This window comes from Chlorocebus sabaeus, chromosome 5 (genome assembly GCF_047675955.1).
Source record: "Chlorocebus sabaeus isolate Y175 chromosome 5, mChlSab1.0.hap1, whole genome shotgun sequence".
NCBI classification, from domain to species: Eukaryota; Metazoa; Chordata; class Mammalia; order Primates; family Cercopithecidae; genus Chlorocebus; species Chlorocebus sabaeus.
Window position 1 is genome coordinate 2,608,581 of NC_132908.1, and position 23,083 is coordinate 2,631,663.

The following is a 23,083-nucleotide window of genomic DNA, read 5'->3' on the forward strand; positions in this document are numbered from 1 at the left end:
CTGGGAGGCAGAGGTTGCAGTGAGCCAAGATGGCGTGCCACTGCACTCCAGCCTGGGTGACAGAGCAAGACTCTGTTTCAAAAAAAAAAAAAAAAAAACACCACACACCTACATTATTTCTATAGTAGAACCTCAGATCAGGAATTTCAGTAAGAGCAGACAGAACACAAACCAATAACTGTTAGCTTTAACCAAAAGAGGTAAACTGCAGACATTAAAATAGTATCTTGGGGCCAGGTGCCGTGTCTGATGCCTGTAATCCCAGCCCTTTGGGAGGCTGAGGCAGGCGGATTACTTGAGGACAGGAATTCGAGATCAGCCTGGCCAACAGGGTGAAACCCCGTCTCTATTAAAAATACAAAAAAGTTAGCCTGGAGGGCACAGTGGCTCACACTTTTAATCTCAGCACTTTGGGAGGCCGAGGCAAGTGGATCACGAGGTCAGGAGGTCGAGACCATCCTGGCTAACACGGTGAAACCCTGTCTCTACTAAAGATACAAAAAAAATTAGCTGGGCATGGTGGTAGGTGCCTGTAGTCCCACGCTACTCGGGAGACTAAGGCAGGAGAATGGCGTGAACCCGGGAGGCGGAGCTTGCAGTGAGCCAAGATCGCATCACTGCGCTCCAGCCTGGGAGCAACAGAGCAAGACTGTGTCTCAAAAAAAAAAAAATTAACTTGGCATGGCGGCATGCATCTGTAGCTCCAGCTACTCAGGAGGCTGAGGTGGGAGAATCTCTTGAACCCAGAGGCAGAGGTTGCAGTGAGCCGCGATCTCACCACTGCATTGCAGCCTGGGTGACAGAGTGAGACCCTGTCTCAAGCAATCAATCAATAAATAAAATAATACCTTGGCCAGGTGTAGTGGCTCATGCCTGTAATCCCAGCACTGTGGGAGGCTGAGGCAGAAGGATTGCTTGAGCCCAGGAGTTCAAGGCCAGCCTGGGCAATATTAGCAAGACCCCGTCTCATAAAAAAAAGAAAAAAGGATTAGCCAGGCATGGTGATGTGTGCCTGTGGTCCCAGCTATTTGGGAGGCTGAGGTGGGAAAACAGCTTGGGCGCAGGAGATGGAGGCTACAGTGAGCTGTGGTGGCACCACTGCTTTCCAACCTGGGTGACCAAGCAAGACTTCGTCTTTAAAAACAAAAATCTCTGAACTCTCAGGAGTCAAAAGTGAGGTGTGCTTGCTCATAAGGTATATCGAATCAAAGCCTGTATTTGAAAGTTGCTCTTTGAATTTCTGCCATCTCTGAATAAAAGTGTTTTACTATGATGGAAAAGCCAGAGGAGATGTTCTTATGGCAAGTCCCACTTGGGTCTTTCAGGGCTTTGTGATTATAAACTACTCTGCGGGTCCTGAGCACTGAATCGGGGGCCCCAGCTTGCGGGGTAACTTGAGGGTGATCATCTCATCCAGCTGTTGACTCCACGGGCAGCCACCTTTCAGGAGGCAGTTCTGCGCCTCACCACAGCTTTGTTAAGGCAGCAATGACTGTGTCACCTGCCCGTTTCTGCGGCACGGTCCTCCCCAACCTTTTCCCTGCTGTGTGGATGCCACTGGCAGTGAGGGGACAACAGGCACTGTGTCTGGTATCTGCAGGCTCCGTTGCAAATACACATTAAGGCTCTGCATGGCAGTGGCGTGTGTGCTGGGTTACATGTGGTGGTCTCTGCTCATCCCAAAGTGAGGCTGGCTCTGTGAGGAGAAGGCCAAGCACGGGGTGTTCATGTGGCAGGAGGAGCGTGGAGAATTTCTGTTTGTGATTTTCACGGGAGCATCTCTTTCTTGTTTCTTTCCACAGGCACCAGTTTGTAGAAAATAATTTAATACTAAAGATGGGCCCGGTGGATAAGCGGAAGGTGAGTGGTCCGTGGTCCCAATGCTCTGCACGCACGCCTGCATCTTCCCCGACTCCAGCTCAAGGGAGGGCAGCTTGGTGGTGTGGAATCCTTCCCTCTCTTGATTTTCATCAAACATCATCTCTAGATTTCATAGCTCGGGAAGGCTGTGAGCCCCTCGAGAAGCCGTGTGGAGCCACACACGTGGTGGTTAGGGCGGAACACAAGCAACCTCGGCACACTCCTGGGAGCCTGGGGCTGCCCATTGTGAGGTTTCCATCAAGTTGAAGAGGCCACGTCTGATATCTTAGCCAGTGTTCTCATATTGCTTTAGAAGTGTTTCAAAACCATTTAAGGGTTGTTCTTTATTTTATTGATTGAAGGGATCCAGCACTTAGCACATGGTCTGTGTGGAGCCAGGCAGGAGTGTGGATGTGCTCAGATATTTATTTGGTCATCTTGTACCTTCTTCAAATATAAATCATATTACTTCTATAGTAGAACGTCAGATCAGGAATTTCCATATGATCAGACAGAACACAAACCAGTAACTGTTAGCTTTAACGCTTGGTTAGAAAATATTCGAGGCTGGGCGCGGTGGCTCAAGCCTGTAATCCCAGCACTTTGGGAGGCCGAGACGGGCGAATCACGAGGTCGGGAGATCGAGACTATCCTGGCTAACCCGGTGAAACCCCGTCTCTACTAAAAAAATACAAAAAACTAGCCGGGCGAGGTGGCGGGCGCCTGTAGTCCCAGCTACTCGGGAGGCTGAGTCAGGAGAATGGCGTGAACCCGGGAGGCGGAGCTTGCAGTGAGCTGTGATTGCGCCACTGCACTCCAGCCTGGGCAACAGAGCGAGACTCCGCTCAAAAAAAAAAAAGAAAGAAAGAAAATATTCAACTCCAGGTGCTCACATGGGGCCACTTCCAAGCGCAGGCTCCTGGCCTCTGTTCATAGCCGTGTGTCCTCCGCAGGCAAGGACCTTGGTGCGGGTGTGTGAAGGCCGGCTCCCGAGAGCAGGCTCCTGTCCCAGGCAGAGTAGAGGGGCCAGGGGAGCTATGGGCCTGACCTGGATGGGCCTGAGCTGCAGCCCCTGTGACCTTAGAAACTGGGCCCGGTGGGGCAGGAAGTACCCTGCCCCTCGGTGAGTGCATAGGTGGTGGCGGTGGCCCTGTGCTCCGAGCAGCTCCAAGGGGCCGCCCAGCCCTCTAGGCTCCAGGAGATGCTGCCAGCACTGGCCTCTGAGGCCTGTTTTGTGTGTTTTGGTGTCAGGGTTTATTCGCACGACGACGACAGTTGTTGCTCACAGAAGGACCACATTTATATTACGTGGATCCTGTCAACAAAGTCCTGAAAGGTGAAATTCCTTGGTCACAAGAACTTCGACCAGAGGCCAAGAATTTTAAAACGTTCTTTGTCCACACGGTGAGTCTGTTCCCAGGGATTCCTGTGTTCAGGGTGATGGGAGGGCTTTGTAGCACGTGGGAAGCAGCCGCAGGCCTTGGCCAGAGGGAGCAGCGGGGATGGGGCAGCTGCCTCGCCCTTTCCGACATCCCAGATGCCCACACTAGCGGCTCAGTCCTGAGGGGCACGGGACGCCCGTGCTTGGTTTCAGTGTGGTGGTGACTGGGGTGTGGTCATCAGCCTGCATGTTTGCTTTCTGCTTGTGTGAAGAACCACCACACCCACGTGCTTCCAGGACTCGGAATGGCTGGTAGCGGGCAATGCACCAGGTTGGGGGTAGGGGTTTTGGTGGGACTCCTTCGGGAACACTAAATGGCTTCTGTCTTTGCAGCCTAACAGGACGTATTATCTGATGGACCCCAGCGGGAACGCACACAAGTGGTGCAGGAAGATCCAGGAGGTTTGGAGGCAGCGATACCAGAGCCACCCAGATGCCGCTGTGCAGTGACGTGGCCTGTGGCCGGGCTGCCTTCGCTGCCAGGACACCTGCCCCAGCGCGGCTTGGCCGCCATCCGGGACGCTTCCAGACCACCTGCCAGCCATCACAAGGGGAACGCAGAGGCGGAAACCTTGTAGCATTTTTATTTAAAAGAAAAGAAGAAAAAACACACCCAACCACACAAAGAACAAAACCAGTAACAAACACAAAGGAATTCAGGGTCGCTTTGCTTGCTCTCTGTGCTCCGTGGAGGCCTCCATGTGCCCTCATTGCCATGGGGACCCAGCTCCGTGCACGTCAGCCCAGTCCCACCCAGACTAGTGGACAGACCTGGTGTCACCAGTTTTTCCTAGCATCAGTCCGAACCATGCGCTCACCCTGCCCCAACTGTGTGCTGGTCCTGCTGTGGCCAAGGGGACCGGGTGTGTTTGGCTCTTTCTGCCCCTCCCACCATGGTCCTGGAACTCTTCACCAGGGAGGGAGCCTCTGTGCTTCTGTCATGTGCTCCCTTTCTTGCGTCTCCCTGTGTATGGCCCTTAGGCCTGGCTGGGCCCGTTGCATATCCCTGTGGTGGCTCTGGTGGCAGGCTTTCTGTGGCCCCTGCTGTGTCGGCAGGCAGACTCACGTGGTGAGGAGCGGGAGGGGTTGGAGTGGTGTGGGAGCAGGCTGCCGAGTGGAGGGTGCCATCGAGGGCTCCGGATCCCTTGTCCTACTTAGCAGTGTTGGTCTCTGGGGCTGGAAGCCGAGCGCACACTGGGAGCGGTACTGTCAGAGGTGAGCCCAATTAGTACCCAGCCAGCTCACTGCATGAGATAGGCCTGCCCCAAGCCCTGGGTGGGGCCAGGAGGTGCCTTGGAGAATCCAGCCAGAGCAGAGAGGGCCTGCTGACCTGTGTCTGGAGGAGAGAGGCCTGAGGACCTACTAAACGGTTTAAATGTCCAGGCCTCCCCAGTCAGTGAAGTAGGGTCTGAGAGAACCCTGGCCTCAGCAGACCCGGGGTGATTCTGTCTCCTGCAGATCACACCAGGGAGTGCAGGCACCACCATCACACACACCCCTTTTGTGCTGTGGCTAGAATTTCTCAGAGCCCACTCAGTTTCTACATCTCTGCATCAAAAATCTCACAGCCTTCTCATGTAGTCGGCTCATCTGGCCCCATAAAGAGTGGACTTTACCAGTTGCTGTTGCACAGGAGGCGAGAACAGGACACTTCAACCCCAGCTTGCTGGTCTACTTTCCTCTGCCGGTTTTGGGGCTGTTTCCCTTTGATGCTTTGGTGGCCTTCCCTGCTGTACAGCACAGATAGGCCAGATGCATTTGTCCTTTGCCTAGCTACTCCCCAGGCAGACACTGCTTCTGCTGGCCTGGCAGGTCCGGGTCCTCCTCTCCCTGCCCAGGTTGTCCCTGGAGGGCAGCCCTCAGTCCCATAGGGGAGAGGCAGACATTGCTGCCCACAGACCTGCCTCTGACTCAACTGTGTCCACCCTCCCTGTTCCCTACCCCCAAAATCACAGATGACTCAGCAATGACCCTGTGCCAGGCCAGGTCCAAACTGAGAGGGAAGGTGTCCTTTTCACACTGCTAATGATGAGAGGGGCTCTTTTTAGCTAGGCAAGTGCAGATGGGAGCCTGGACGGGGCAGAAATGTTCCCCAGGCCCTGCCTGCGGTTTCTCCTGGGCCTTGGCTGCTGCTGTGCGTGAGCTGCACGTGAGCCTGTGACCGTGAGCTGGGAGGAGCTGGGCCACACCTACCCTGGGGCGCCCCAGGGAGCAGTACGCTCCGGGGCCCAGCACTTTGTCCTGGGTCTGTGGCCAGAGTCAAGTCCTCTCTCCTCCTCCTGCTGGGTTTTGGAAAGGCGTGGCTGTGTTGGGGAGTCTCTCTTGGTCCTTTCAGGAATTTCTGTTCAGGCTTACTCCTCCTTATCAGCTCTTTTATCCATCTCAGAACGTCCTGTGTCTCCGTGTGGGAGAGTGGCTTCCTAACCCTCCTAACTGCACGTGCAGGCACAGGAAAGACGTCTCAGGGCGTCTGGTTATAGGGAAACAAGGGGAGCAGGGACGTGGCTTTAATTGGAGCACTCGGCTGGGCTGCTTGGGGAGACTCTTCTGTGTGTTCTTCCTCTGGATAGAACCACCACCACCTGGGCATCACTGACAAGCTCCATCTTAACCTCCAAAGCCACAGAACTAGGGGCTCAGAGCCAGAGCTGGCAGCTGACAGCTGCTGATGCCATTGCCTGAGCTAATGACAGCCAAGCCCTTCTGTGGGTCACCTTTCTCCTCACCCAGCCCCTTTCTCTTACCTTTTTAAAGGCTCGTGTGTTTTCTTTCTTTACCGTGCGCTTGCTCATGTCAACTCCAGTTTTATCCAGCACATCCTTAGAGCCATCACTTGGCATGCAGGTGCCTTACACTCTACGGTGGAACGTGGGGTACTGTGTGTCCACATAGACATGCTTACATGGAATTACAGTTGTGGGTTTATCCAGGGTGAGGAAGATTTCACCTGCTGTTTAATAGACCTGGGGCCATGTGCCTCCCCACATGTGGGCAAGGACAGGTGGAATGTCAGGACCACACTCTGTGTGGCTTCCCGGCACAAAGGGGAGGGAGCCTGTGGTCGCTGCCGGCCTAGGTGCCCCAGGTGCCTTGCCTTTCTCTGGGACACAGCTGGGGGCTGGCTTCTGAGGGACTCTTTTCTCCCCTATTTGGCCGCAGCCAGGGCGGTGGGCAGTCCTGGTGTGGAGCACAAGCCTCTCCACCCTAGTGAAATGGCTCTGCACCACAGCTACCACGTGGAACCTTAACTTGCGGAAAGCTTGTTAACAATTCGTTTTGAGAGAGATGGCTGGTCATGCCACAGCCGCTGGGGACTCCGCCTACTCCAGCCCTCTTGGGACACACTGTGGGATTTGCGGCCCTTCCCCAGAGGAATTGTGGAGACTGTTCCATGGCACAGACCCCCAGGCACCAGCACAGGGCTCTGGGTGACTCAAAACTGACATTTGTCTCTGACAAGATCAGCTGTAGGCTCGCCGCCCAGAGAAGACCACTGTGAGCATTTTGGCCTACATCCTGCCCCGCCATTTGTTCACTTTTTCAACTAAATTGGGAACATCCGACACACGCCGTTTGCATCGTCTTCTCACTTGATATTCTAAGCATTTTCCCATGTCATGAGTTTCTCAGAAACATGTTTTTAACAATTGTAGTGTTTAGTTGTCCATTTACTATATCTGACCATTTCCCTACTGTAAAATAGACGGTTTCTGATTTTTCCACTATTTAAATAATGCTGTGATGAATATCCTTAAAATCTTCTGATTTCTTTTTTTCCCCATTAGATGCCTAGAAGTGGTATTTTGAGGTCAAAGAGTTTGTTCATTTTAAATATATTTCTGTCTCTCTCTCTCTCAACCTTATGTTTAGATGCTCAGAGTTCCAGTAGCAGAACCACCTTAGTTGTGTCCTACAGATTCTGAACAAATCAGTTTCTGATAAACTGTGTGTGTTCCAAAGAATGTCTGAATAAGACCCCTCTTTATTTAAATGCTAAGAGGATGTCATTGCTGCAATCCATTTGTGGCCAATTTTTTCTAAGAGCCAGTTTCCTTGTTTTGGTTGCAAGAACCTGGCTCCGCCTGCATGTCAGCTCTCTGCCATCCCTGCTGCTGTGGCTTTCAAGGGCTTGGTGGTATTTTCAGAACCTTGTACTTTGTGTCCACAATGGTACTGAATTTGCATCTGCACAGTCAGCAGAGATAACAAGTGTTGAACTGACCTTGCCACATGCTTAGTTAGTGATTTGTAATTAAGTTTATAGATTCAGAAAGTACATTAGGCCATTTGGAATCAGTAGCAGAGCAAAGCCTCTACTTGAAAAAAACCATGTCGCTGATTGGGTTTTCCGAGTGCATTTGTCTCCCCACTCCCGCCCCTGCTTCAGGCCTTAGTGGTTCAGAAGAGCCCCGCAGCCAGGCTGGCTTTTTCGTTGTAGGGCGTGGTTGTCCCAGCTGGTGTAGATTTCAGGCCGTCTCCTCCCCACTCCCTGCCCACAGTATTGCAGATTGCCTGGCTGGCGGCAAGTCCAGACCACCCAAATTTGGTTGGATTTTTATTTCTCCACTTTAGTTGGGGTCCGTTGATTGTATGGGGGAACATGCAGGAGGTTTTTCTAGGCACCGCGTTCAGTGCTGCTTCACTCCACCAGAGAGTATGGCCAAGTAGCACAGAATATGGTTTCTTGCCCTCCTCTGAAGCCTGAAGCCCCCTTGCCTGGCTGGTCCACAGAGCCGGGGTGCTCACTGCTGGGACTTCAGAGCGCAGCTGCTGTGAGAATACGGTGAAGGTACTATGCTCTGGAAGATGTTGTCATAGACTTTTCCCCAGTTATTTTCAAACTCAAACCTGACATGAACCTATGTTGACTCACTGGGTGGGGTCCCTTCTTACGCAGCACACGTGGCAAGTGCCTGAATCGGGGCTGGAGGCACTTCAGAGCCTCTGAGGGGCCACCACTTCTGGCCCAAAATTGCAGGGTTGTAGATGAGGCTGCCTGTGGAGAACTGGTGTGAGGAGGAAGCTGTTTCCAACAAAGAGCACTTTGATCTGTTGAGATGGCTGTGGTGAGCACAACTGAACGAGCCTATGTGTGTACCTGAATTTTCCCCATAACTCATTTCTTCAATATGAAGAAACACCAAACTATGTACAGGGAACTTTTTACAAAAGGCAGACCTTTTTTTAGCCGTGTAACCCACGTAGCCTAACCATCTGGCAGAATGACTACAAATAGGGGTCATTGTGCTGGTAAAAGCCTCTACTATGACTGTAAGTTGGACGTTGGCAAAATTTAATTGTTACAGTATTTAGAGCTGCTGTAGCTGTTCCTTCACAACATAAAATAGGAGAAATGACGAGTACGTCTTTCAGGCGGGTGGCAGTCAGAACATGCGTAATCTCTACCTGGTCTGTAGCTGTAACTGTGATGTACAGGCAAAGCAAAAATTAAGAGACTTATGAAAACAATGCAATGATATTAGGATATACACTTTTGTATTTTTATTCTTATATAAGGTTATTTGCTGGCTATTGTTGGCCTCTAGTTCAGTCTGTGTTATTTAAATTCTAATATATGAATTATTTGGATTGAATTCATGTTCGGGGCCACGTTGTTGTATGTATTGATGTACAGCCTTGAATGTGAATAATTATTGTAAACTATATTTTACAACTTTTTTTCTGGCTTTATTATATAAATTTTCTATTGGGTCAGTGATTTAATCATATAATTTAATGAATCTCTTCCCTTTTTTTTTCCCAAATATATGTGCTTTAGGTGTAGTTACCAGATGATGAATTTTCCTCGTATGCTCAGTAGTCTTGTAATAAAAAGCATGTAGAGTGTAGAGATTTGCTGGCGTGGCTCTTCCTTTGACCCCCTCACGGAGTGGGGGCGCGGTTGGGGGCGGTTCCCTGCCAGTGCCCTGTAGCCTTGGCGCCGCAAACCCGGTTCCACTCCCGCCGGAAGCGGGCCCAGCCTGCTGCTTTTCCGGGTGGGAACTTCTGCTTGCCACGTGACGCTGCGGCGGGCGTTCTATAAGGGCCTACCTGTGGGCGGGAGAGAAGGCACCTGTTAAAGCCGGACCTTCCGGTGTAGCGGAGCTCTGGCGGGGCTTACTGGAATCGTGGCGGAGAATCACTGCGAGCTCCTGCGGAGTTCCTCCCACCCCCTCGGGACGACCTGGTGGGGGGCGCTGAGGCGGCTGCCTGTGCCGCCCTTAGAGGCGGGGCTCACGCCCTGGCACAGCGACCCAGAGCGTGTCCAACAGGGTCCGACTCAACGTCAGCGGCCCCTACTTCCTCACCACTGGGCAGGCGCTGTGCCGGACCCGAAATCCTTCCTGTAACGCTTGTGCCAGGCCAACCCGACCCGGACTCGGACAAGGTGAGAGCCGCGCAGGCCAGCCCGAAACGGTCTGGGCTGTCCGGGCCTGTGGCCGCCGCACACGCCCTGCTCTGCACGAAGGAGACCTCAGCGGGAGCGGGCGACTCTCCTCCTGTTTCGAGCCCGCGCTCCCTTGTCGCCAGCTCGTCCCCAGCTTCCCCTGACCCCCTACCCTGGGAGGGGAGGGCGAGGATCGCGCACTGGCGTCCACTGTTTCGAGGATACTGAGTCACTTCACCTTGGGGTGTCTCTACCTCTCCATCTTTGCTTTTCGGTGGAGGCGGCTCGGCGTCCCTTTGCTGTGATTCTTCTTTTTCTCAGTAGGTTCTTTTGCCCAGGGTGTGTGAACGCCTTCTCTTCTCTGTCCTAGGGTACTTGCTGGCTCTGGAAACAGAACCCTTGTTGCTCTGTCCTTTCACATTCTGGACGTTTGAATTAACGCTGGCGTGGGTTGACGTGGGCGGCCTTTTTTTCCCCGGTGACTTGCATTTAGAGAGTTGGCGCTCCATCCTCTCCATCCACAGCACGTATCACCCACTCAGCACCTCTTAGAAGATGCGTCCGTAGTGTATAGTATGATTTTTCGAAGGGAATTTTGCTCATGTTAAGGGTTGCTTTAGGGTTGTCCAGGAAGAGCCAGGTAGGGAATCTTGCAGTCTGCTTTCTAATTAGCTTAGTTTTCTCACTGTCTTCGCAAAAAGACAGGAATTTCCAGGTTAGTTTGCAGCTTGTCTTTCATCAAGCGAAATGCTCATGCTGTTGGGCAGATGACAATAGAAACCTTTTATTACCTTTATTAAGAGTTGTGGAGCCGAGGAAGAGTGTCTTGGGAGTTGTGCAGGATTGAAACTTAGAAAAAAAGCCTGTTTGAAGAAGTTGTTGCCTGTTTCTTCAAGGCAGTTCACAAGCCTTACACTAACTTTGCTGGGTCTGTCAGTTGAGCTTACATGATTGCAGTTGGCTTTGTGCCCTGGCAGCCAACATTTGCCATGCATGAGCCTTCCCAGAAAGGCTCGGATCCCTTTTCAAGTTTGAGAAGCCTGACTGAGACCATTCTCAGCATGGCATGACCATGATCAGGAAAAGAGAATCTGGAGTTACTGCTAAGGCCGCCTTGCGGGTAGAAATGAGGGTTTGAGATGCCAACACTCCCGTCTCTCCCCACAGCTTCCAACTGTTTCCATTGCTCATTTGACCAAGCCGTCTCCTCAGAGAATTGACTCCCAGGAAATGACAGTATAGGCTTTTGTTAGCTGTGATTTTCCTTTTATAAGGGTGGGTGTATGTTTTACTGTTTGGTTTTTCTTTTTAAATAGCAGGGCTTAGTGGTCACTCCCTTGCCTTTCTACTCAAGCATTCCTGTTTTGTATGTGAAATTAGATTTTAAATTGCCCTTGTCTTTTGGGTTCTTTGAGGCAATGTCTGTCTATTCAGCACTGGAGCACTTGATTCAGAGCTGATTAACTTTAGCACAGTTAAGGTGGTTCATCCCTTTCTTTTACTGTTCCTTAAGACTTTGTTAAAAATTATGGGCTGGGCTCAGTGGCTCACACCTGTAATCTCAACAGTTTGGGAGGCCGAGGCAGGTGGATCTCGTTGGAAACCAGCCTGGCCAATATGGTGACGCCCGGTCTCTAGACAAAATACAAAAAATGAGCCGGGCATGGTGGCGTGTGCCTGTAGTCCCAGCTACTCTGGAGGCTGAGGCAGAAGAATCGCTTCAACCCGGGAGGGATATGTTACAGTGAGTCAAAATCACACCACTGCACTCCAGCTTGGACGATAGAGCAAGACTCTGTCTCAAAAAAAAAAAAAAAGCTTTACTGTAGGAATCACTTCTTTGGGGGAGGGATAATATATCTATGTTATGCTTGCTCTTTTCATCATCCTCCATTTAACCAGCTTTGATTTCCAAATCGTAAAACTGAAACTCAGAACATGAAGGTAAAGTAGCAGTACAGTCTCTGTCTCATAAAATAATTGGAGTAGGGGCCGGGCATAGTGGCTCACACCTGTAATCCCAGCACTTTGGGAGGCCGAGGCGGGTGGATCACCAGAGATCAGGAGTTTCAGACCAGCCTGGCCAACATGGCGAAACCCTGCCTCTACTAAAAATACAAAAAAATTAGCTGGGAGTGGTGGCGCGTGCCTGTAGTCCCAGCTACTCGGGAATCTGAGGCAGGACTGTCGCTTGAACTGAGAGGTGGAGGTTGCATTGAGCTGAGGTTGTGCCACTGCACTCCAGTATGGGCGACAGAGTGAGACTGTCTCAAAAAATAATAATAAATAAACAATAATTGTAGTGAAGAAGGTTAGTTTTAGTGACAGATAATTTGCCGGAAGTGTAGTGCTAATTCATATTAGTCCCAATACTAAAGTGTTTTTCGTCAAATGAGGAAATGTATAAAATGCTTCATCTTAGTTTTTGTCTCCTGTGGCTCTGATGAAAGAATGTCCCAGGAGATTCTTCCTAATTAAATCCTGAGTGAGGAATCTGAGGAGGAGGGGAAGGGGTGTCAGGAGTGGGAGGCCATTAATTACACGATGGAAGACAAACAGGATGTTGCTTCACCTGTAAAGATCTCCAAGCTCTGACCTCAGAGTTGAGATTCATGAAAGAATATTCCTAGAGTTGGACTTAAGCATGAATCTGGTGGAAGAGTCCCTGCCTGGATTATTGGACTAGTGTGGAGTGAGCACCTGGGCTTGCAGAATGTGGGGGTGTGGAGAGGAGTTGGATGGCGAGATTTAAGGGGGAGGATTCCCAAGAAACCATAGAAGCTTTGGGTGCCTGAGAGGTTGGGAGAGCACCCTGCTAAAGCAGCCTATCTGGTAGGGAGGGGAGCTCTTGACAGACGGGTTGTTAGGGAGGGTGGTGAAAGCCAAGCACATCAAGAGGCGGACCTGCTTGCCCTCTGGCCCCACATCTAAGCTTCTGGGCTGTGACTGCCCCCAACCAAGTCCTCAGAGCCCAGCTTGGGACCCACCACCCACCATACTCCATGCTCCCAAGCCCTTACTCTGCTGTCCCAAGGGCCCTCGGCTGCCACAAGTTCTCTTTCTAGACAGCCCAGTGTGAATTCTCACTTCCTCCTGGGACTCCCCCCAGCAGGACTGTGGCTGTGTTGTGCATTTCAGCATCTGCTCATCTGCTGCTCTGTCACGTTTCTCTTCCATGGTGTCTTTAAGGTCAGGCCAGGTGGAATGTGGCTTCCCAAAGACTCGATTCATTTGGGTTAGGTCTCTTGTACTGCACGATCCCTGGCCCGTAGGCATTGTTGGAAACAAAGTCGAGTTTGTTGTTTCCAGCTAAACCAGCCCCTGCCTTAGTGTGGAGATACTTCAGGAGTTAAAAGGAAACAGGAAACACTACTGCTTTATGGTTGGAAACCACTCAGAAAGAGGAGGATTTGGGGAGACTTCGGTTCCTGCAGCTGAGGCGGCCCTGGAGAAAACTGCACGTGAACGTTTGCCCTTTGAACAGGGCCCATGTCCCGGCTTGAGGGTTGCAGATGTGGTGCCATCAGATGGGTCTTTGAGGGATGGGGCAGTCAGGGTGCCTCTAACAGTGTACTTGGTGTTGGCAAGACCTCGGGGGTGGAAAGTTATGAAAGGAATTGTTGAGACAGGGTTCAGTGATGGGGTGTGGGCTGGAGTACCGTCTTTGAAGCCGCTTGGCAAGAGAAGTGGGGATCACGTCGAGTGGGGATGGCAGATGATGTTCTGTGTAGCCAGCACTGGTGAGAGCTGCGGCGGCCTCAGTGTGAGGCCGTGAGTGGGTGTGTGCGACGGTGATGGACTTGGTTTCACACTTCAGTTGAGGATGTGGCTCTGAGCATGTTCTTTGCTCTGACCACAAGTCATCTTCTATTCTGGACGTCAGCGATGGTCCCAGCGGTGCTGGGGGCTCCCGGCTCCTTCCCCACTGCAACAGGTGCTGGTCCTCAGCAAATGTGTGCTCACCTCTTTATCAGGTGCCTCATCTGAAGCCCTTTACACCTTAGGCCACGAGTCAGTGCCATAAATTCCTGAGAAAAGGACTTTGCCTCTGGTGATGAAATGGAACATTTCTGATGGGTTCAGTCCTAGCTAGGAAGAATGAAAGAAAACACTTTTGAGCCTTTCTGAGAAGAGCTTGTTTCGGGGCACCTGACACGGGCCCGCGGTCTTCGGCCTTCTCGCCTGCAGACCTCTGCGGGTAGCTGGGAGGAAATGCTGTCGCTGCCTGGGCAGTTCCTCTTTCTGGCCCTGCAGGTGCAGCCTTCAGTGGCTGTCGTCCAGCAGGGCAGCAGTGACGAGTCTTGGTGTAGCGGGAGTCAGAAAACTGGCCCACCCGCCTGTTTTTGCAAGTAAAGTTTTACAGGAATGCAGAGATGCCCGTTGGCTTACGGATTGTGTGTGGCCGTTTCTGCTCTGAAAGGTCAAGATAGAGTGAGGTCTAAAGCCTCGCCAGGGCTGGTCCCCAGTCAGAGAAGAGAGCAGTGGCTGTGATGGGGCACCTGCTGCCTGGTCTCTCCTCAGCCCTGTTGTTAGCCACCAGGCATCCCAGGGACTCCTTTTCAGACTCTCATAGGCACTTTGGTTCTTTTAGCAGATCCCCCCTCCACACCCCAGGTCAGCAGTCCCCAGGCATGGTCTTTAAAGCCTGGGGAAGAACCTGCCTGGGTGGCACCATGGGAGGGGTCCTCGTAGCGGAGGGGCCAGCAAGCCATCTCTCTCCCAGGATGTGCTTGTTCTCCCTGGGCGTCAACTGGGCAGCTCTCCCTGGACTGCAGAGCACCTAGAACATTCTGGCCTGGGGTTGGTGTGACGGAGCATCTTCCTTGGAGTTGGGGAGCCTGGGTTGGACTCTGCCCACCCCGGGCCTGCCTTGTGACTTGGGGTGATTTCGTGTCCCTGTGAGCTGTAGTTTCTTCCTCTGTAAAGTAAGGGTGACATCCTCTCCTGAAGATGACTAATGTGGTGCCCCTGCCCCGTACCTGGTGCCAGGCCAGTGCAGTCAGGAGAGGCTGTGCCTGGCAATCTTCATTTCATGCTTATACTTGGTTTTTATTTTTAAATATTTGTTTATGTATTTATTTGAGATGGAGTCTCGCTGTGTTCCCCAGGCTGGGGTGATTTCGGCTCACGGCAACCTCTGCCTCCCAGGTTCAAGCTGTTCTCCTGCCTCAGCCTCCCAAGTAGCTGGGATTATAGGTACAAGCCACCAGCCACCATGTCTGGCTGATTTTTGTATTTTCTGTACAGTCAGGGTTTCTTCATGTTGGCCATGCTGGTCTTGAGCTCCTGACCGCAGGTGATCTGCCCACTTCGGCCTCACAAAGTGCTGGAATTAGGAGTGTACTTTGCTTTTAGAAAGGGTATGCCAAGAACGCTTTCCCCTCTTGCAGCTGCACCAATTTCTGTTCATGTTGACCTCTGGCCACACTCAGCCCGAGGCGTCATGCGTGGGGCACGGACCTCCCAAATTCCAGTTTCTGTGCTGGGTGAGGCCCAGAAGCAATGGAAGGGAGGGGTAGTGGGGAGGCAGCAGGCCTGGCGACCAGGGCGCCGGGGCCCCCCCCGCTCTCCGAATCTGGGTGCCTTGGACAAGCCTCCTTGCTCTCTGACCTCAGTTTCCCCATTAGTAATTGGTGACATCAAAGGCCTCTCGTGGGCCAAAGACACCACACATCTGCATAAAACAAAACAGAAGAGAGAGTAGAGGTGAAAGTTTTGTGTGCAAGATTGGATAATTTCAGAGTAAAAACTAAGTATTTCTAATTAGGTTGATTGAGGATGGTGGTACACAGAAAATTCTATGCCTTCGCGTCTAGATTTCTGTGGGGCAATTTGGCAGAGTTGGGTCAGGGCACCTCCCCCTCTTGATTTCGTCCCCTCTGGTGGCACGTGTCTCTGAGCACTGGGAGTGACTGAGAGCCACAGGGCTGACCGAGCCTCCGTTCAGAGCTCCGGGAGCTGCAGGCGGCAGCAGAGTTATGTTCCGTTCAGCATCTAGCGTGAGAGTTTGCCAGTCTCCACCCTCGTTCCTCACTGTGGTTTTCTTTTTTGATACGGAGCCTCGCTGTATCGCCCAGGCTGAAGTACAATGCACAATCTCGGCTCACTGCAGGGCAGCTCTCGGGTTCAAGCGATTCTCCTGCGTCCTTAGTAGCTGGGATTATAGGCACCCTCCACCATGCCCAGCTAATTTTTGTATTTTTAGTAGAGACAGGGTTTTGCCATGTTGGTCAGGCTGGTCTTGAACTCCTGACCTTAAATGATCTGCCTTCCTTGGCCTCCCAAAGTGCTGAGATTAGAGGCATGAGCCACCGTACCCAGTCCTTCACTGCCATTTTCAAGGCTGCTGGTTGTATTAGGGACCTGTCCCTTGGGGGCTGGTGTACCCCCACGTTGCCCCTGGTGTGTTGCTTGCTGGGCGATAGCATGGATGGTGGAGAGCTGCAGCCAGAGTCTGGTGAGATGAGCAGAGTGGCCAGGCTCGTTACCAGCCTTCTCTGAGCGCTTCTCTCCTGAACAGACATTCGTCTGTGGTCGTCCTGTGGACTTCGGGAGTGGGCAAGCACTCAGCTCTGTCTGCGGGATCTTCCTCCATCTCCCGAGACTATGTGCCCCCGGCTCGGCACTGCCTCCAGTGTGCTCCTCTCCAGGAGCCAACCTTGGCTCCTGCTCTCGCTATGGCCAGGATCCCCTTTCTCCTCTTTAGTTTGGAAACCGCCCTGCCCTGCCTATGGCCCGTGGCTCTGGCTGAAGGCTGCGACCCCTGGAGATGAGTGGGTCAACCCAGCCAGCTTGGGCCCAGCCACAAGTGGGTCAGATGCCAGTTCAGCGAGGGGCGGGGAAGACGACCTGGTAAGAAAACAGTCTTAATATTATGGTTTTTGTTTTGAGATAGAGTTTTGTTCTTGTTGCCCAAGCTGGAGTACAATGGCACAATCTTGGCTCACAGCAACCTCTGCTACCCAGGTTCAAACGAGTCTCCTCCCTCAGCCTCCTGAGTAGCTGGGATTATAGGAACATGCCACCACACACAGCTCATTTTTGTGTTTTTAGTAGAGACGGTTTCACCATGTTGGCCAGGCTGGTCTCAAACTTCTGACCTCATGATCCACCCACCTTGGCCTCCCAAAGGACTGGGATTACAGATGTGAGCCACCACGCCCAGCCAATTAGGGTTCTTTTACCAAAAAAACCCACCACGAATCTTCCTGAGAATCGCACGCAGCCCTTGCTGGTTGCGTAAGCCATGGGACGCACGGGAAAGCCAGGAAGAAGAGCACCCCCACGCCCAGCCTGCAGCATCTCGCTGGCTTCCTGGCTGCCTCTCCTCACCCATCTTAGAAGCCAGGGCATCGTTCCTTCTTTGGGCAGGTGCCGCTGATGGCCCAGGGGCTGTTCTAAATATCTTTGAGGTGACCTTGCTGCCTTTGTCTCTGTGAGCCTAGGAGTATATCCTGAATATTTTGTTTTTATATTTCCCATGTTCCGTATTTTTGTTTCTGCATCAGGGTGGAAGCTACTGAGCCGCATCCCCGACACCAGCAGTGAGCTGCCCAGGTTCTTGTGCCTGAGCTGGGCACTGTCTGGACCTGGGCTGGTGCCACAAGTAGACCCCGCATGTGTATGGATGCGAGTCAGGCCTCAGGGAGACCCGAACCCTGGTGGGATTTGGGAGTCTTGGTTTAAGACCCCAGCACTTCCTATAGATGTGGACATCTCCCACTGAAAGCCTCAAAAGAGTGCGGTGGTGAGAGCAGCACCAAGGCCATTGCCAGGTTGCCCAGAGTGCCCTGCTGAGTCCTCAGGCCTGTTCCTCTGTCCTGCTGTGCAGTTTTAACTGATGGCCGTCCCCGCCCCACCCTCCTTCCAGCCTTCGTCCTTCCAGTTGCAGGGCTGGGGCGGCCTTCTGTGTCTGGGGGCGCCCAGCAGGCTTCCTTCTCCTCTTGCACTGGCCCAGGGGCCGAGAAGTGCGTGGTGGGTTGTCCTGGCCTAGAGGTCACGGCTCAGTGCCCAGGTCCTGCCACAGGCTGGGTGCCCTGGCGCTCATGGCGGCCCTGAGCTACATGAGCTGGTCTCCTCCACATTTTGCTCATAAAGAAACTGAGGCCTGGGGTGGCCGGGCCTTAAGCCTGCACTGAGGCCAGGCCTGGAGGCCTGCATGGCTGAGAGGGGGGCTTTCTGGGGTTGTCCTGGGCAGAGGCGAGCCTCCGCACACTATCTGATCTTTCCCGACCTCCCACCAGTGGTCTGTCGAGGGAGCACTGAGACATGAATGATTCCCGAGCTGAGTGGTGTGCGGATGTCACGCGGCCACCATTCTCTCTGTATGGGGGTGGAGCGGGGAGGAACCCTAGACTCGGGTGGCAGCACTGGCCACCTTGCCAGACTTTGACCCCTTTGTGGGAAATGGGGGCCATTTTTTACCAGTTGGGCAGGACCACCCAGTGTCCTCTTCCCGGGAGCTGGCCTGTGGCCCTGGCCCTGGCTTAAGAGCTGTGGAGTCTGGAGGGTTGGAGAAAGGCAGGGGCAAGCCCAGGAGGCAGGGCCTGTGGGGTGGGCAGCTCTGGCTGGAGTGTTCTTGGGGAGGGTGGAGGAGGAGGATGGGGTCAGGTCTGTGTGGAGTTGAGGTCAACTTAAGGAGGAGTAGGGGGGCCACTGAGGCTCCGGGTCCAGCACCCCCATGCCCAGAGCCCTAGTTGATTTTATCTCAGCTGCGAAACTCAGTTTTGTTCCTCTGATCTAAGAGCAGGTTTTTACAGGTTTGCAGAAGTGGACTTTGGGGAAAATCTCTTGAAACCACTAGGTCTTAGCACCCAAATGGCAGAATTTGTCCATGGATGAAAATAGGGTCCTAGCGTGGCCCTGTGCTTTGTGGTGGAGACACCTTTGGCCTCCCCGTATCGCCGAACTTGGCATTCCCGTGACCAGCACCTGCCCAAGGCCCCACTGGAGCCCCACTGGGGGAGGGGGCTGTTCCTGCCCTGACTGGGGTGTGGGGTTGCTTCTCGCCGGTGCTTGGCCCTGGGCCTTGCCCGGGAGGCTGCTCAGTGTTTCTGAATGGAGGTCTCAGCTCCCCACCCTCCAGGGCGCCCGCAAGCACCAGCCCTTGTGGGAGTGGCTCGCAGGTGGGAGCAGAACTGGGGGGAGGCAGGTGCTGCCCCAGCAGAGCCACACCTAAGGTCTGAGTCCGTGTTGAAGATGGGCCATGCTGGCTTCGCAGTCCCCCCGTCAGATGTATAACCGACAAGCAGGCCTGGGTCTGGATAAGGTGACACAAACTGCCTCTTCTGTCTCCCCCACAGGGGCTGCATGGGGCGCTTGGGCGCCCGTCTTGTACTCACACAGCTGGGCCACTGGGCCTCTTGTGCTTGGTGGAAGGGGCTGCCAGGTGTGATATGTGGGGCACCCCGGGCCTCAAAGGGCGTCTGCCCACATTGAGGTGACCATGGTAGCAGCAGGGGCAGTGCCCTTCAGGGGCCCCCCACCCAGGTGCGTGAGGACTCCTTCCCAGGGGTCTGTTTGTAAACATCTTGGCCTCCGTGAGCACTGAGCCGGGGCGAGGGCTCTGTGTGGTGAGTGAATACCTCAGAGAAAGCCCCGGATGCTGTTGAGTGCAGGTCACTGTGAGCCTCCCTCGCTGCTGGTTCGGGGCCTGTTGGCAGCTGCCCCTGCTGCAAGGTGCTCTCTCCACCCCTGGCAGAGAGCCCCTGACCCCCAGTCCTGGATGTCGGCCGGGGAGGACCTGGGCACAAAGAGGGCAGGCCCAGGCTGGTGGCCATCAGGGGTGTCCTTCAGAGGCTGAGCCCTAGGCCCCTGCCCTGCCCACGAGGGCATCCCAGGGAAAGGGTCTGGTTGAGGTTTTCGTGTGTGTTTTCCTAGAGGTCTTGCAGTTGTGAGGACAGATGTCCAGGGCACAGTGGCCTCACCTTGGAGTACATACAGCCAAGCTGTCTCCATACGGAGACACTTCAACTCACTTAGACCTGGGATGGTGGCTGGTCAGGGTTAGGCTGTAGGCGGCAGGACGTGGCCACACCGTCAGGGGTTTCCCGAGATGCCGCAGGCTCAGGTCTGTTGGGGAGAGGCCTGGGTCACCTGGTGCCTCTGAAGCCTCCTGATGTGACCAGGCCTTGGTGGACCTGCAGGAACTGTCGGCTTCTCATGGAGGACTCACCGTGCTCTGCTCTCTTTAGGACGAAACAGGTGCCTATTTAATCGACAGAGACCCCACCTATTTTGGGCCCGTGCTGAACTACCTGAGACATGGCAAACTGGTGATTAACAAAGACCTCGCGGAGGAAGGTAAGCCGACTTTTGAGCATAGGTGCCTTAGCTTTGGGGACAAGGGCCTGACAAAGGTGCCACGGGCTCCACTTAAGACGCAGATGCCTGCAGCCTGGGCCCCCAGGGAGGAGCAGGCCCTGTACTCTGAAGCTGGGGCCTACGTTCTGGTGCTGAGGCCACGGGCAGCAGCGCAGCTGCCGGACAGGGAGGTCTGGGGACCCTGTGGCTGTGGGGTCCTCCCCGGCTGCAGCTCCTTGGAGGGCTCCCTCTGTGCAAGCTCCAGCTGGTGACACAAGGGGGCGAGGGGCTCCTCCCTGCTGTGACTGAGGTGGTCTGAGCAGGTGTGTGAGGCACATGCCCGGTGATGCCCACGGTGTGCCTCAGTGCCCTGGTTCCCTGGCCTGCTCTCCCTCAGGGACAGCCCAAGGGTGGTATCTCTGTGCCATCACCTGGACTGTGCCTGCTGCTGCCAGCTGCCGTGTTCCATTCTGAGTGGTGGTGGTGCAGGGACGGCACCCACACGCGTGGGCCCAGACTGGCCTGCCTGTGTGCTCTAGTGCTGGCTTGGCTCAGAACAGCCCGAGGCCTTGCCATGAAGACTGAGGGTTTCTGGGCACCTGCGTGCAGGCGTGGCCCTGATCCCCGGCGTCCGTGTCTGTGCATCGGTCTGTACTGGGCAGCGTCTCACTCCGTTTTTGCTCTGGGTCTCTGGGCCTCGGCATCTGCCTGCCTCCTCCGAGTTCACGCAGGGCGCGGGGTGACGGGAGCTGTGGCCCAGCCCTGCCCCCGCTCTGAGACTGTGACCCACGCTGCCCACTCCTGTCTCTTTGGCAGGCAATGTCTTTCATATGCGCTTTCTCTAGTCGCTTGGGCAGCCCCTTGTGTTCTGCCGTGGAGCCGTTTGAGTCCAGGCTTCACTTTATCTCAGTCTACCCCTAGTGGGATGGGCTCAGAAACAGGCGCTAGACACAAACCGCCTGGGCTCGCTGGCCCACCTCTAACCCGCCTCCGACGCGGCCACTCGCCCTCGGTGCTGGAGAAGGGGGCTGTGCGGGACCCGTGCAGGGCTGGGAAGCCTGTGACTGAGGCTCTCGTCTCTGTCCTGCGTGGCCCTGTGCTATGTAGGTGGCGGGGTGTTGTCCTGAGCTGCCATGTCCCATGTGCAGGTTCCTCTGGAGACCACCCATGAGGAAGCCCTGAGGCTGGACCTGTGGAATCTGCTCTTAAGGCTCTTAAGGGAGGTGTGCAGTCCCTAAATGCGGCACATTACGGATGGCAGTCTTTGGGAAGAGCTGGAAGTGACCCTCTCAGCCAGCCATCTTCCCTTTGAATGGGGTAAACTGAGGTGCCAGGTGACTGAGACATATGCACAAGGCTGCAGGCCTGAGCCCCACACAGCACCCTACCCAGTGGCGTGGCCGTGAGCAGGTTCCCAGCAGGAAGAGTTCGCCTCCAGGCTTGGAGGGAAAATACCAGCTCCAAACCCTAACATGCCAGGGCCTCGGCACAGACGTGCGCTGAGCTGCATGTAACCAGCACTCCGTACCTGGCAAGTCACTGGAAGTCACTCGAGGTTGCCTGGGGTGACGTGTGCAGGTGTTTAGTCCACACATCAGCCCCCTCGCCACGGCCCCTCTGCCCGTAATTCCAGGTGCCCAGCTGGGCTGATGTGTCCTCAGGAAGCCTGTTAGGATGGGGCTTGAGCAGGTCCTGCTGGGCCATGCCATGGGTCCTCATGTAAAATCTACAAACAAGGAAACGCTAGCTCTTAGGTGGTGACCACACGCACTTTGAAAGCCGGGTACGTCGCGCCCCCACCTGGGGGAGGGACTGTCCTCTGCATCGCAGGATGCTGAGCAGCTCATCCTCCCCTCCCCCGCTGGGTGCCAGCCCTACCCCTGCCCCAGCTGTGACAACTAAAACTGTCCAGACAGGGCCAAGTGTTCCCAGGGGAGCAGAATCACTCCAGTTGGGACGCTCTGACCTAAAGCAGTCTCTGGCCATGCTAAGAACTCAGTATCCGGCCGGCAGCCATGTCTCACGCCTGTAATCCCAGCACTTTAGGAAGCCGAGATGGGAGGATCACCTGAGCCCAGGAGTTCAAGACGAGACTGGGCAACACAGCAAGAACCCATCTCTATTTTAAAGAATAACTGAATAATAATAAAAAGAGAACTCAGTATCTGCTGGTTGAAAAAAGTTAAAAGAACAAAACCGAAAAAGCCTGGAGGCGGCCGAGACGCTGCGTGAGTGCTCAGAACCCTTCCACCTACCCACCACGTTTGTGCCATGGCCCCACCTCCCACAGTTTTTCCTGAAGCTGTCAAGCTCAGACATCCAGAACTGCCATAACCAGAATCATTCATTCTCTCAGAGTGGCTCACTTCACTCCAGGAAGGTGGCCCCTTGTAACCTGGCGGAGCAGGAGAGTGGCAGCATGGGACTCCTGTGGTCCTGTCAACTCACGAGGGCACCAGCAGCCGAAGCTGACTCCAGCCCTCAGCAGCACTTGACTGGCCCGAGGCAGGAGGAACCCCAGCCCCACCCTGATTCCACATAACTGCTCCCTAGACTTGAAACTCCAGACTCTGATGCTGCCTCTCAGCCTGCCATCTACCTCCCAGCCACCCTAGACAGCACCTCAGACTTCTCACCAACCCTTGTCGTCAGCTCCCTGGACATCCTCCCCCAACACTGCCGGTGGCTCCCTGGCTGGCACTTCTCCACTCTCCCCTCCCGTGACCCCGCACCAGCCCTGCAGTCTCTCTCAAAGACCCTCATGCCTGCTGGACGCCTTCACCCTCCCACACCGGCACCCTCCAGGGCCTCCCTGCGCTCTGCGGGACCCTGTCCCACTGCAGCTGGTGTGTGGCCGAGCAACCCTAAGGCCAGGCTCCCTGCCCTCCACCCCGACAGGGGGCAGCACCAAGGAAGCCTGGGCTCTGTGCACATGAGAGCCACGCTTTCCTCACTGAATAGCTTTTCCTAAAGAAACAATTAGGCTGGGCATGGTGGCTCACGCCTGTAATTCCAGCACTTTGGGAGGCTGAGGCGGGCAGATCAAGAGGTCAAGAGACTGAGACCATCCTGGCCCACACGGTGAAATCCCA

General features: G+C 54.3%; 1 protein-coding gene across 1 annotated transcript in view; it reads left to right on the top strand.

The window, feature by feature from the left end:
- The window catches only part of PDPK1 (3-phosphoinositide dependent protein kinase 1), a 78,325-nt gene extending 69,175 nt beyond the window's left edge, over nucleotides 1-9,150 (top strand). Inside the window, exons 12-14 of the mRNA XM_073015056.1 lie at nucleotides 1,803-1,860; nucleotides 3,112-3,264; nucleotides 3,635-9,150. Of these exons, the coding sequence (XP_072871157.1) occupies nucleotides 1,803-1,860; nucleotides 3,112-3,264; nucleotides 3,635-3,751 (328 nt within the window). The 3' untranslated portion in view covers nucleotides 3,752-9,150. The remainder of the gene's footprint in view (nucleotides 1-1,802; nucleotides 1,861-3,111; nucleotides 3,265-3,634) is intronic.
- Nucleotides 9,151-23,083: the final 13,933 nt, after the last annotated feature.